General features: G+C 38.9%; 1 protein-coding gene across 3 annotated transcripts in view; it reads right to left on the bottom strand.

Annotated features, from left to right (window-relative positions):
* Positions 1 to 15,371, bottom strand: part of fat3a (FAT atypical cadherin 3a) — a 134,458-nt gene that overhangs the window by 65,778 nt on the left and 53,309 nt on the right. For all 3 annotated transcript variants that reach the window (XM_043259418.1, XM_043259419.1, XM_043259421.1), the window contains exon 3: positions 9,634 to 12,973. In XM_043259418.1, the coding sequence (XP_043115353.1) occupies positions 9,634 to 12,973 (3,340 nt within the window). The remainder of the gene's footprint in view (positions 1 to 9,633; positions 12,974 to 15,371) is intronic.

The raw sequence follows: 15,371 nt of genomic DNA, 5'->3' as shown, positions 1-15,371 counted from the left end.
TGTTTGTTTCTCATACAAAGCTCCAGCAATTGTACAAAAGACATGGAATGCGCCGTGTGAGTCATATGTACTACTTTTACAGAGCTTTGTTATTTTTGGAGCATGACAAGTCCCCATTCACCTCCACTGTATGGAAAAACGGATAAATCTTGTGTTTTGCAAAAAGAAAGGAAGTCGTGCACGGAATGACATAACATCTGAGCGACATAATCACTCGAAAGATTGGGGTCAGTAGGTTTTTGTGCGAACACTTTCCTTCCGCGTTAAACAGATCAAACTGACACTTGTAATGTTACAAATGATTTCTGTTTCAATGAAATGCTGTTCTGTACTTTCTATTAAAAATGTAAACACTGGAAATGACCAGAAGCGTGGCTTGAGCTGCGTATTGCAATGATTTCTAAAGGATAGCGTGACACCGAAGACTGGAGTAATGATCGAATCGAAAATTGAAATCGTAATACCATTTCGCGATGTTACAGAAAGCTACGTATTATTTGATCACATAAACGCAGCCCTGGTGAGCATGAAAGTGTTCTTTTAGAAACATGAAAACTGTATTTCACCGACGTGCAAACAAATGTTTGTTTCTTTTAATGACTTTAGCTTGGTCTTCAGACACTAAAGTGAATTTTCATTGGACCCATGAGAGAAAAACAAACCCAGCACTTTTGTAATCTCGGCGGTGTAATTACAAATGACATTTGTAGTGATTAGAAACAGGGTGTTGTGATGCTGCGTTTAGTGGGACGCCATACTTTATTCAGGAACGTTTTCCATGCCGTAACCTAGCAACCTGAATGAAGTACAGATAATAAATCCCGAAAGCCATCAAAAGTGTCTTTCCAATCAAAAACGCGCGACGGCAAACTCGCGTACATGCGCGGATCCGGATGCGCTAAATTCATAGCCTTTATTTAAATCAAATTAAAATGAAGCCAATTAACGCTTTAGCGAGATGTATAGTGTGTGTGTGTGTGTGTGTGTGTAGAAGGTGTTATCTGTCAGTGTGTGTTAGACACTTGTGTAAGCTTGTGAGTGAGACACAAGCGTGGGAGGCACATTCACTGTCTGAGCAGCTTGTGTGTGTGTGTGTGTGTGTGTGTGTGTGTGTGTGACAGAAAAGGAAATTCACAGATTCAGTCACATCAAAATATCCCTGTGGTTTTGCAGGAGGGTGTTAAGAAAGTGATGACAGGGAGCAGACTTTACTATCTCCTAAACACAACCTCACAAACACAGTAAAAAGCTGCACAAGCTCTGGAGAAAACCGCCCAACACAACATACCAACCACAGATGCCTGCGAAACTAGAAAGCACAGAACGCAATTACACAATATCGCAATTACATAACAGCCTACAGTTCGATAGAAACTCACAACTTCAGACTCAAAGTCAACTCAAACTGACGGCCTCAAAAAATTCGATGCTTAAAGGGGTCTGATACACTTTTTAGTCTTTTATTTATGGTTTTTCTGCAAATAGCAACTATAGCTCAGACTTAAACATAGTCTTTTTATACTAAGGTTACCTTATATGCTTTTTTTATGGCATTAAAGCTCACCGCATTTATTTCATTAAAGATACAGCAAAAATGTGAAATAATATTACAATTGAAAATACTTTTTTTCTATTCAAAAGTATTTTGAAATGCGATTCATTCCTGTGACGCAAAGCTGAATTTTCAGCAGCTTTAGTCACGTGACCCTTCATTTGACGCTCAAGAAACATTTTTAAATCAACGCTGAAGAGTTCGTATTCCTGTTCAAAATCATTTACATGAAAAACAGATATATTTTGCAATATTATAAAAGTCTTACTGTGACTTTTGATCAATTTAATGCATATTTGTTTAATAAAAATTAAGATTTATTAAAAAAAAAAAAAAAAAAAAAAAAAAAAAAACTAGGACTAATTAAAATGTTGATATTTTCTGAAAAAAAAAAGTAACGCAAATGCTAAACTAGCAAATGATTTCCATTTGGCTGGACATATATTAATGCGTGATATTAACTTAACACAAGGACCTTCAGAATGACTCAAAAACGCCCGTTTCTTGGATATGTCCGCTTCAAATGAGTTACAAAAGGCCAAGATGTGGAACCAGAAATATGTTAAAAGAAAACCACTGACTGCTTCAACACATCATTGGCTCCGAGCAAATGAGAAGCACTATCTTCTGTGCTTTGAATGACTGGCAGCTATTTCTGAACTCCATAAAGGTCTCGAATTCACTGTAATACGAAGAAAATCAGTAACCATAGAGAGCAAATTGAAAAAAAGGAGAGGAACATGGGCAGCTGGTATTGTACTAGAGGGGAGCATTGACTCCATTAACGTCGACACGGCTATAATGATTTATTTAGGACAGAGAAACACATATTTTGAATATTTTACTAACAATTATTCCTGCAACGAAGCAACAGAGGAATTAGGCTTTACTGGAAATGCTTATGTTGTTTTCTGGTTGATTTCATGACAGTTTGGAGCTGAAGTGACCCACTGTTTCTGTTCAGCGGCATCGGACTGGAAGACATATTCTCAAGAGAGCTGGTGCATTCATGCACACTCATACATACATAATCACTGCGTTTTACATTATACGGACAAAAGCGAAATACGAGACATGCTAACATCTACATACAGTGAGCACTATCCAACGAGTATGTGGTAGCCCGCATGCATTTCCAAGAAGTGCATTCAATACCAGAAAAAAAAGAAGAAACCGAGTGAAGAAACAATTTTTACTCAGAAACTGATGGTATATTTCAACAGCTGGTAAGTAACACTGCATTAAACATGACATTTTGAAGTAAAAAAAAAAACTAAACTGTATTTTCTTTGACAGCTGAACTTTGAAATATATTTTAAAAGTATTTTCACTAATAATTTTTCCCAAACACGAACAATAAAACCAAATGAATATAAAAACTGTTAAAATAAATAAATAAATAAATAAATAAAAAAGTTAATTATTTAAGTATGCGTTAATAGTTAATTTTTTCCATTTTTTAAGCTAGTTAGTTAATTACAACTTTGAAGACATTTGAAACTATTTAAACAGCGTTTATATATAATATAATACATATATAATATGCATTTTCATTTTGTAATTTTTGCCAAAAATTGCTTCGATGTTAGTAAAAGAGTTATAACTGATAAAAAAAAAAGAAAAAAAAAACAATACAAAAGTGTTACTTGGAATAACTGTTAACAGAAATAAAATAAGATATAAAAATCTTATTTTATTTTCAATGAGTTATTTGCAACTTTGAAAAGATCAGACAATCAATTTTTACAGGGAATAAGTGTTTTCAGTCATTTCTGAAAAAGCTTCAATGTTTCCAACTTAAAAACTTTGGAAAAATAAAATTAAATAAATAAATAAATCATTACTTGAAATATGTGTTAACAGAAATAAAATAAAAGTCTTAATTTATTTCAGTTATTTTTCATTGTGTTCTGATTTAACTTGAAGTATTCAAACTTAAACTGAAGTAAAAATGAATAAGAGCTATACAGACATGAAAAATCTATAAAAAAAATAAAAAAATAAAAAAATAAAAAAAACACTGGCAACCTAATGGCTGTCAAAATGCCTTTTTTTAATAACTTCTATTATTACAAGTGCATGTAAATTGGGTATTTTAGAGTTGTTTTTCCCAGATAATGCATATGGATAACTTCACCTTCTGCTATCAGAAATCTCTGCAACATACATGCACTTAAGCACTATGCTTTTACAGCAGGCAAATGCACGCATTGCATAAGCAAGACGCATCTCTTGTGTTCAGTGCTACTTCAGCAGAGAAATCTCAGAAACTCCTACGCACACTTTGCAATAGAGACAGAAAAAGAAAAGACAGGCAGAATGAAAAGAAAGGGAGACATGAAAGGACAAAAACACACAGAAAGCCTTTATTGAGTCTGTCATTTTGGTGTGCTCATCCACTTCCCCCTGTTATTGCGCTCCTATATTTAGGAGCCAAAGCCTTGCGGGGTTATGCGGGGCACGAGGCAGGGTTTCATCCAATCACGTCAGGTTACACGACCCCGACAATGAACCTTTACGAGAGACGGATGGGAAAATCAGAGAGAAACCAGCAGGGACAGGTGTATGAAGATGGCCCGTGTAACATTTACGTGGCTGGCAGTGTCATTTCAGCGTTTGATTGGATGTGACGTGACATGAACTTGACCTCAAGAGCTTGACTGGCAGACGCGAGTTACTTCACTATAAAGAGATTGGCTGGCTTTTAAAACCTTGTGAACTGTTGGACCTGACACCATATATATATATATATACATACACATATGTATCACATGTAATATTTATATATTAATTATACATTAATACACACAGTACTTTCTGAAATCAACGGGATGCCACAGTCTGTTATTAGTTGAAGTTATTAGTTGCTGTAGACAATTTTTTAATGGAAAAAAATTATATCTGACAGATATGACTGAATTATGTATCCTGAAATATGACACCTGTCCCTGAGAGAGCCCTGGGCTCTGTAAAGTGACAAAAAACATTAAATATGTGATTGTGAGCATTGGTCAGACTCTTTAAATGGCCAATAGAAAAACTAGAGGCACTTGATCTCACATGGCAGCCCATATACGGAAAAAAACTGGAAGCCGAGAGCATCGGTTTGTCTATTTTGACCGATTCTGACAAAACTGAGATGACATGCACATTTACAGGGCGCAGTTCTGCAAAAGGTTGTGTCTAATAAAATCAGGAAGACATTTAATAATGCACGAATTTGTGAACTTACAGGACCGTTAAAATCAACATGAATGCACGAACCCCATTTACTTTCATAATGCATAAAAAGTTTTCCGCTCCCAACATAAAATGCTTGCAATAAATTATTACACCCCTAATGTGAAACTATAAATAAATGAGAAAGTAATACATTTAAAAGTTAGGGTCTGTTACATCAATACAAAAACTATTGGATCATAAATAATGTCTGTCAAATACTAAAAAGAGCCAGGAGGGGCGGGCTAAAACATCAAGTGGGCTCGATGATGTCATCGAGCCGTTTCAGCACATTTTACACTAACGAATCATACGCAGTAACCTACATTTAAAAAAATGAACAGCATCCGTTTTGATTTTGTGTGATTATAAGCTGTAAATAACGAAGTCTATTCCCTTAATTACACACCTGAACGCAAGTAGAGCATCAGCAGTCGAACAGTAAAGGATCCGGGTGTCTAAGTGTAAGCCGGGGCTCTTTCAGTGGTGCGCAAAGCACTTAACCCCAGGACGCTCTGCAGGGACCATCAGTGCAATTAGTGCACTGTAAGTCCCTGCAGATGAAAAGCGTCTGCTCAGCGGCGGCTGTAATGAGCACGGGCTTTTCTTCGCACTTTGTGTTTGACATTTTTGATGCTCCGTGTACAATCGAGCAGCCTTGAATCTCTGTTTGCGCTGTGCAAACAATAGCGGCTTCCGAGTTGAAATGAGAATGCATAGAGAGCGTCTCGGGCCCTAAGTGCACGGAAAATCCTTTTGGATGTAACGTTTGTGTTTTGTCGGAACATGCCTTATGTTTTCAAGCCGAGTCTCCTTGTGTGTGCGTGCGTCGGGGAAAATTGCTTTCTAAGTCATGATTGCATGTACAAAGACACGTGTGAAGTGTTTCCTTTCAATTTGTGTGTGCGCGCTCGCGTGCTCTTTAAGCTGTAATTGCGTCTGTAGAGTTGCGCTCCATCCCCGGGTGATTTATGGCTCATGCCAGCACAGAGCTAACAAGGGCAATAAATTCCCTCACTAGCAAGTGCTACTGCAAAATGTGTTGCACTGAGTGTGTGCGCGCGCGCCTTAGCAAACACGCAATCATGTCATGCGGAGTACAACATGCAAACTGCTTCAGAGTCCTCATTCCTTCCATCAAATCTATACAGACACACAACAGCTGTATGCAAACAGTTGGATAGACCGCTCATTGGAAAAGTGACAGGTGAGCGATGCAAAGTGCACAACCTTTGACACTGGTGCCCTGACCTTTGACCCCCCCCTGGGTTTGGTCAATTTGTGTGTGCGACTGTGCAAATGCATGAAACATTTACTTATGTGTGTGTGTTTACGTCAAATGGAGAAATGGTAAAGGAAGAAAAGGTTAAGAGAAAAACAAAGAAGTTGTGCAGATCATTTATGGTTGCAACCATAGAAACAGGCTATCAGGATTTTTTTTAAATGTAAATGGTTGATGGCGAAACGTCAAGTATTGCTTTATACAGCGTGTAATTTCTGCAGCACAGAACAGAATTGCAAAAATATCAAACAGGTTTCAAATCCTTCTTTCGTTGTTAAAACAGAGAGACAGTCTCATTGGGGATATGCATACTCAAGTCAGGTTTGAAAAATACTAAAGGGCAACACAATATTAATTTATATTACTAACAATAAAAATAATAATATTTTAACAATAATACTTAATGTTAAATAATTATATATATATATATATATATATATATATATATATATATATATATATATATATATATATATATATATATATATATATATATATATATATAATGATTAATCATGACTAACTGCATCCATAATAAAAGATTATGTTTACATAATATATAGTGTATACTGTATATATGTATTATGTATATATGAATACATATAAAAACACATGCATGTATATTACGATTTTTAAAAATATATATTTATGCATAATATTAAAGAATATGAATGTATACACACACACACACATACATATATACATACATATGCACACTGAAAAAAAAATTTTTAATTGATTTTCATTACTTACAGCACAAGAAATATGACTGTAAAAACTGATAACGTAATTATATGTATACAGATATAAAATATTCAAAACGTTGAGAAAAATATCACTATAAATTTGTTAGCAAGTTTATTAGTTGATTTTTTCCTAAAAATACCTCACACCTCAGAATCACAAGCTAAAATGACACCTGAAAGATCTACAGCTTAAAAAAAAAGAAGCCCAAGACAGGTGTGATATCCTCAAAGACTCAAGTCGACTCCTGACAGACACTGATCCAGCGGCTGCCAGAACACAAATCTCCTAAAATCATGTTTTTAAACCACTCGTACCGCACTACTAAAGTACAGAGCTGGAGATACTTTGCTTTGTTGCTGTCAGTGAGTTGTAGCAGAGTTTAAAAAGTACAAGGTGACTGTTCTGCACCAATGTGTGTGATTCATGCCCTTTAAAGGCCACGGTGAACCCTCTCGTTTCAGTCTTAAAAGAAATAGACAGATATTCATGGCTTCCCCTCCTTTTTTCCAGATTCCCTCATTCCAAGCTGAGGTGAAAGACCACGGGAGATCTGAGGGTCGTTTTGAAACCTCCAGATCATTTTCAGGCAGCTTACGGGCGAGTAGACACACAAACACACACACACACACACACACACACACACACACACACAACATTCTGGCCTATGAACCCCAAACTCTTTCATCCAGACTTGTTTTCGTTTTCCCCTCAGTCTCTCAATTTACACTGTGTTACAAGTCTCGTCGACCTCATCCGGTTGATACACGCTTTCAACACACTCTTGCTGGGTAAATTCCATACAAATTGCAGCACATTAGTTAGTAAAGTCGTTTAGTTAAATTACACATATTAGATAATGTATTCAGAATACGTTTTTTGATTTCTTTTGACCTAACCCGTAAGAAATTATTGTCCATTCTTTATCATCAACATCATAAAGTGCATTAAACCTCTGAAAAAAAAAGGCAGATGAAACTAATTGTGTGGCCTCTCAATTTTCGGTGTTATTATGCTCACTTAACTAGTGCTTGTGTTCGAAAGTTATTGTAAAGGCCATTGCACACTGATAGTCTAAAATTTTTGCAGGTAGAAAAATAAATAAATCCATGTGTAGTGTCAACCACATTTACACAATGCCTCTGAAACTTTTGTCTGTCATAAAAAAAAAAATAAATTGGCCCAGGTTTAATTTTGTGTTTTCGCATCCGTAGCAAGCATTTTGATAGAAAAGGATGACAAAAAACCCCCAATACAATGCATACTCACAAATTTGTGTGATTGGTGTGTCAGGACCTTAAGATTTTTATCAAAAGTAAAATTAAAGAGAGAAAAGAGAATAATTAGGGTGAATCGATACATTATGAATAATTTACTGCGACTTTGTAGATAAAATATAATCATGAATCTATTAAAAGTAACAGTAATCTAATTACAAGCTCTTTAAAATGCAATATAATATAACTACAAGTGCTTAATTTTTAATAATCAAGATTACAAGAAAATAGTTACTACCCAGCACTGCTCTTACAAAACCCTAATGAAAAAAAGGAATGAAACATGGTAGCTGGTTTCTTGCTTTTCTGAGCTGGACATAAGCTGGTACTGTAGGCGGTAGACCATCTTGAACCAAACAACACCCCATTTTAAGGTGGTCAAGAATGGCTTTTAGATCATGGTGACTGCTCAACCAGCTTGCACCAGCTGGGATCTACTAGAAATAAGCTTCCAAAACAGCTACCAGCTTAAAGTTGGATTTTCCAACAGGAACACTTCTTTTATGCCACATAGCCTACTTCTTTTTCACAGTTTATTGTACCTCTGCCACCTTACAGGCTGACAGATATCACATACACACACAATTCCACACATACTTCATCTTGCCTTTTGGATTTCTTGGTCTTATGGACTTATGAAAATGTGAGTGGTGTTTGCCTTTGTAAAAATAGCATAGGTGTTGGGGTTTAATGCTAGGATGTTGCTATGTGGTTGATTGTTTTTTTATGCGGTTGACAAATGACATACTGAAGTTACGCTTACAGTCAAGAATTTGATCAAATCCCTAGCCCTAAGTATGAGTAATAATAATAGTGATGCTTGCCTTCAAAAGCAACACTAATAAAAACCCAGATACTATCGGTTTCACTGACAGAAAACTCACTGTCAAGGGGAACGAGAAAATGACAGAGTGAGAGAAAAAGGGAGAGAGGAAAAAAAAATTGCGGGTTAAAGCTAAGTGTGCAGGTCAGACAGAATGACATGACAACTGCAATGAATGTAAATAAAAGAGCTTTGTGTGGTAATTCAGTCCACCCGACAGAGGCTTAACACATAAATCAACCTCAAGCAAACACACATACACATACACACACTTTTCGGCACATGCACACATCTTTATAGAGAAATCATTATGCGCAGACACACACACACATACCCACTTTGTCCAACAAAACTGGACAAAACAAATGATCCCATCAAAACAGTGCATGTAAATTGAATGCAGTGCATGAAACACTAACCATACCACTATCAAAATTTCACTCACATTTCAATCATTTCCCCTCCATCTCAACTGTCAAAACTCGACCTAAATAAAATGTAGGCCAATGCAGTGTTTAACTGGCCTGAGGTGATAAACCACTCAAGCCTATTCACTCTTCATTTATGTGTCCCGTGAAGCCACTGTGAGTGGCATATAACTCAGTGTTTTATTTTTTTTCCCCTTTCCATTCTACAGGCAGCATATCTATCTGCAGCATATTAGCTGTATTTAATACCTCTTGATTATGCAAGCAAAGTGAGCTACTTCTAAATGAAAAACATAATCAGCACATACCTGTTTCTTCATCAATGGTAAATCTCCCAAGACCACTGCCGTCACGTATGGAGTACTGCACCTCACCATCCCTTCCTGTATCATCATCCCTTGCGGAGACCTGGAGCACAGAAGTCCCGATCCGAACACTTTCCTTTACTGATCCGTTCATGGCGAAGTTTGAGAAATATGGTGCATACAGGTTCTCGTTAACATCCACCACCTCCAGTTCAACAAAGCTAACGGACAGGAGAGACACTGGTCGGCCTTTGTCTTTCGCTCGAACTGTTAGGTTGAAAAACTGTTGAGTTTCGTAATCCAGTTCCTTAGTAAGACGAATGGCACCGCTAGTTTTGTCGACTTCAAAACGGCCATCGTAGTCATTAGAGAGCGAGTATCGCACCTGCCCTCCAAGTCCCAGGTCAGGGTCTTGTGTATCCAGCCAGGCAATGACAGTGCCCACCGGGAGGTCTTCTAGTGCACGGGCGCTGACGACACTTGGGATAAAGGCTGGTGGACAATCATTAACATCCTCCAGATAGATTTTAAGAGTTGTTACTGAAAACTGTTGAGCAACTCGCTCTGCTCTATCTCGCGCTTCCACTTTTAACACGAAGAACGGAACAAACTCACGGTCCAGCTGACCTGCAACATATACAATCCCACTAGAGCTGTTGATACCAAACTGTGACGTGCTGGTGAGTAGGGAATACTGGATCTCACCATTGAGTCCTTGATCTTTGTCAGTAGCTTCCACTTGGATGACTTCGGTACCAATAGGGGTGTTTTCGGGAATACGGGCCTGGTAGCCACCATCTTGAAGAAACTGTGGTGCATTGTCATTTGCATCTGCTATGTAAACTGTAAGAAGCCTCCAGGAGGATCTTTGCGGTTGGCCTAAATCATACAGTGTGATGTTTAGAAGATAGCGATCTGTCCTCTCACGGTCTAGAGGAAGGAAGATGCTTATTACTCCATTTAGAATTCCAATAGTAAAACAACTGTCTGTGTTGCCATCAGCAATGGCATATAAGAGTTGTCCATTGAACCCAGTGTCTCCATCAAAGGCTTTTACCTGAAACACACTTGTGCCAACTTGTACATCCTCACGCACAGTGATGTCAGTTGGGAAGGATTTGTCAAATTGAGGTGTTTGACGGTTCACAGAGAACAGGTCAATAAAACCCTCTTCTATTTTGGGTTTACTGCTAGCTTTGGCTTTCTTCAGAAGTTTCTCAGCTAGTCGTTGGGCTACTCTGGTTTCGGTACAACTAAAGCTTTTGGGGGGTGACTTTCCTTGCACTACGGATATGTTCACAAACATGGGATCGGAAAAGTGTTCCCCATCTGTAGCAGTAATCTTTAGACTGAATGAGTTTTTGGGGGCTGCAGTATTTAGGGAGTGATGTAAGGTCATGACACCAGAATCTGGATTTAGGTCAAAGTACCCTCGCTCATTCCCTGAGAGAATCTTGTATTTTACTAGCTCTAGCTCATCAATGTCTATGGCTGACATTGTGGCGATAACCTCACCTACCGGAAGGTCTCGAGAGATTACACCAACACAGGCCACTTTCTCAAACAGGGGTTTGTTATCATTGACATTCTCTAGGTGCACAGTGACATTGACTTCACTCTCACGCCTGTAAGGGGAACCCCAGTCAGAAGCACGAACCACAAAATTAAAGCTCTCTACAGATGATTCAAAGTCCAGCTCCTGTGTTGTCGTGACTGCTCCAGTGAACTGCTGCACGCTAAAAGGTAATGGTGTCAAGCTAGCCATACTATAAGTGATGTACCCGTTTTCCCCATGGTCACCATCAGAAGCAGTCACCACAACAACGGTGGTGCCTACCGCAACACTTTCATTGACAAATACCTCATAAGACTGCTGAGCAAATGACGGTGCATTATCATTGGCATCCTCAAGAATGACTCTAACCTTGACCCTAAGGTCACTGTCTACTTCTAAGACCTCTAGCTCAAATACTTCCTGTGTGAGTTGGGTGAGCCAACGTGCTGTGCTGATGACACCAGTCATGGTGTTGATACTGAAGAACCCAGAATCAGTAGATGGGGTCAGGATGTACTCAGCATCATCTGGCTCTGGCTGAAGTTTCACAGCCTCCACAACAGTTCCAGGAGGGGCAACTTCACTCAACAGGACCTCGTATTCGTCCTTCTGAAATGTGACTTCCGCTAGGGCTGGTCTTGACAGTCTTAAGTGCACCGTGTGCACAGCTGAAAACTTCTGAGGTGTTCCACGATCCCGAGCCTGCAAGCTGAGGTTTAATCCAAATGGATAACTGTCCCAGTCGAACTGCTCTGTTGCGCGAAGGACAAACTCGTTAGACCCTTTCCGAGTGACTTCATCATCCACAAATTCTTCACTTGGCATCTCTGTCCTTTCAATGCTGAAGAGCTCAAGAAGGTCCCCAGCCACAATGCTCACTGTTTCAATTTCTCCGTTCGCCCCATCATCAAGATCCTCTATGGTGACCACAGCTATGACTGGGGACTTCTCAGTCCATACAGGTGCTAATGTAACAATACTCAGAGTGGGCACATGCTCGTTAATTCGTTCTACGTGAACAAACAGTTTAGCTGTACTGCTTACTCCATTATTTCCATAGAGCTTCATTCCCCGGTCCACAGCCTGGATCTCAAGATCATAGCGGCTTTGAGTGTCAACATCCAGCTTCCCACTGAGAGAAACAACTCCGCTAGTCGGGTGCACAGCAAACAGATCCATTCGCTCCTTGAAAAAGTAATAGAATTCTCCATTTGATCCTATGTCGGCATCCGTGGCAGTGACCTGAGCTATGCTGGTGCGTAGGGGTGTGCTTTCCGCAATGGTAACTGAATATGTGGTAGGAGAGAAAAGTGGTCGAAGGTCATTCATATCCAACACCTGCACACTAACTTTAGTCCAGGCCTCTAGTGTATCTCCCTTAATGGAAGCTTTCACTGTCAACAAGTAGTTGTCCTGAACTTCGCGGTTCAAGATGGCAGCATTTCCCCCTTTGGTTCTTATCCGCAGGAAGCAGAAATCACCCAGAGTGAACTCCTCAGCCTTAAAGAATCCTTCCTCATCTCCAGAGGTAATGCGGTACCTCACCTCCCATGAGTGATGCTGGAGAGGGACGCCCATGCGCACCTGGCTGGCAGCATAGGTGCGGGCGGCCGAGTTCTCATAGACTGACGCATGGTACAGTGGTTGAGTAAACTGTAGGCGAGACCTTTCACTTTGGCAGTTTCCTGGAGGCGGAGAGATGAACAGCAGGAGGGCCAATTGTAGGAGAATGGCCCATATGCCTGCCCAAAGGGCCATGCTCACTGCCTTCCCATCACCAAACCCATACTGGAGACAGAGAGAGAAAAAAAAACAGAGAAAGATGTTAGGAAGAGCAGATGACATGACAGTACACAACCTGACCTTTCACATCTAAAGCTCACAGGTCACTAGGGATCAGTCAAAAAGATCAAACACAAGCAGAGGAAGTCGTGTTCCGAAGAAGGGCTGGTAGCCAGGCAACCGCAAGCCGAATGACATCACTACCCAAGTCTCAAAATGGACACTGACACACAATTATATACTAGAGAAAAACCAGGAGGATGCAATTCAGGAAAATTCACTTACACACATTCTACACACAAGAAAAAACAGCAGGAGAATGCAAGTCAGGAACAAAATAATTATAGAGAACGAAAGATCAAAAATATAACCCGTGAAAACGAAGACACACACACACTCATTATATGACATGGTTTTAAAAAAGCTCTTGAGAAAGGACAAAATGTTGTGGATTCAGCAATTTATCATGATAAAGTGCTGCTGTAGAGGAAGTCTGCAAGTGTGGGTTTGCGTAGCTATACTAGGGGAAAAAATTGTCCCCCAGAAGTTAGCTGAATCCTACAAAGCATAAATTGGAAAAAAATATTCATAATTTTATTATTTTATGTTTTTTTTCATGGTAAGTAATTTAAAATTATATTTATACAAAACAATAGCAGTCTAAGGTATGTCCTCAATTTGTTGTGTTTGTAAGTTTATGCTAGCAATAATGGCATTTTGCATGTGTGTATGTGTGTATGGTACATCAACTCTAGTTTTAGACACTGATTGCTTTGTGTGTGCCCTGCGGGACAGTTAGGATGTATTCCAGTCCACAAAAATGCAATGCTGACCTTACCATGCACATACACACTGTCCAACTTTTGCCCACACAAAAACACACATGCATACACAAAACACACACACACAGAATGGAGTTGCTGTGGTCAGCCCACACATGACTCAGCACACACATACACACACATCCCCTTCCACCTCTAATGATATCCTACAGCATACTCACCAACTCAAGTCTCACAAATTGAAATAGGTGCACACACACACAAACTAAAAATGCAGAGATCAGCTTATTTTATTTCTCCGGGTCTTTTTCTCTCAGTTTCTCTCTCCGTCACACTCTTGTTCTCTTTCTTTGTGTCCACATACACTGACAGACAGTCTGTCAGATTAAAACCAGCAGGCATTTTGGAGCAGTCAAGGTTCAGTACGCAAACAGCGTCTTGTCTCCCCTAAAGCCTTGTTTAGACTGACCAAATCTCCGGCTCAGCTGGCCAGAGACTTTACACAACACAATAAAAACGCATATCATGAGGCCAACACAAACACAGCAGTGCGTAAACACATAGACACTATCAAAACTACTTACCTAAAAATCAACTTCAAATGAGGCTATTGCAATTTCAACTAGGTAATATGTAGTCCAATAAACTACCCCTTAATATAAGGCAACACATCAATGTTACTTTGATCAATCGTTGAACAATTATTATTATAACTACAAAACATTTTAGTTTTAGTACTCATTCTTCAGTGACTTTTAAACAATGTTGCACTGAAACACTTTTATATAACTTTGTGGCAACCAGTACACAATCATCATTATGCCCTCAATTTACAATATAACAAATATAACAAGATTAGCCAACAGTTTTAGAATGTCCTCAATGGGACATAAACACAAAACATTGCCAACTATTCTATTAGCATACACTATTGATCATACAAACTCTTATAGTGGTACACACACACAACAACAAAAAAACACACACAGACACTGACTAATTAACTAAAAAGACACAAAAAATTATCAATAAAGAGCCATTATCCACATAAGCACAAAGCATTATCAATACATAAAACCATTATGACGAGCCGCTGTCAATACAATTGCACACTAAAGTAACTACATGACATATTTCCAGTCACAAGTCACGCAAACCGAACCGATGTACTATTAGCCACGCTTTTCGAAATGCAGTTTGGTAACATTAATGAACTTGGGATCCTGTGTTCGGCTCATTCGCATACAACAAATACTGTGCTTTAACCAAAACCGTGCTTTCTGTTTTTCTTCCTAATGGAAAGTGTTTGCGTGCGTGTTTATACGCTGATATTTTCTTATCTGAAAACTGCATTATAATCTGTTCTCTGACAGCTCTGCGTTTAAGAAAAGCTGCAGCGCTCCACTGCATCTGAATGCGTGTGCGTAACGTGACGACCGATCCAATATTCCAAGAAACAGAGAGGAAGTGATGTAGAACAAAGCGAATTTCCATAACAGAGAGAATTCTAAATGACAAGAGTGTGTGAGATGTTCTGATATCCATAGACCATGGCATGATCCTTTCACTTCAGTTTCACGTTTGAGAAAAGCCGGACTGACGTACTTCTTCTAAATGTCTGT

This window comes from Puntigrus tetrazona, chromosome 15, assembly GCF_018831695.1.
Source record: "Puntigrus tetrazona isolate hp1 chromosome 15, ASM1883169v1, whole genome shotgun sequence".
Taxonomy (NCBI): domain Eukaryota; kingdom Metazoa; phylum Chordata; class Actinopteri; order Cypriniformes; family Cyprinidae; genus Puntigrus; species Puntigrus tetrazona.
The sequence above is the reverse complement of the archived record's forward strand: the minus strand, read 5'-3'. Positions and strand labels throughout refer to the sequence as shown.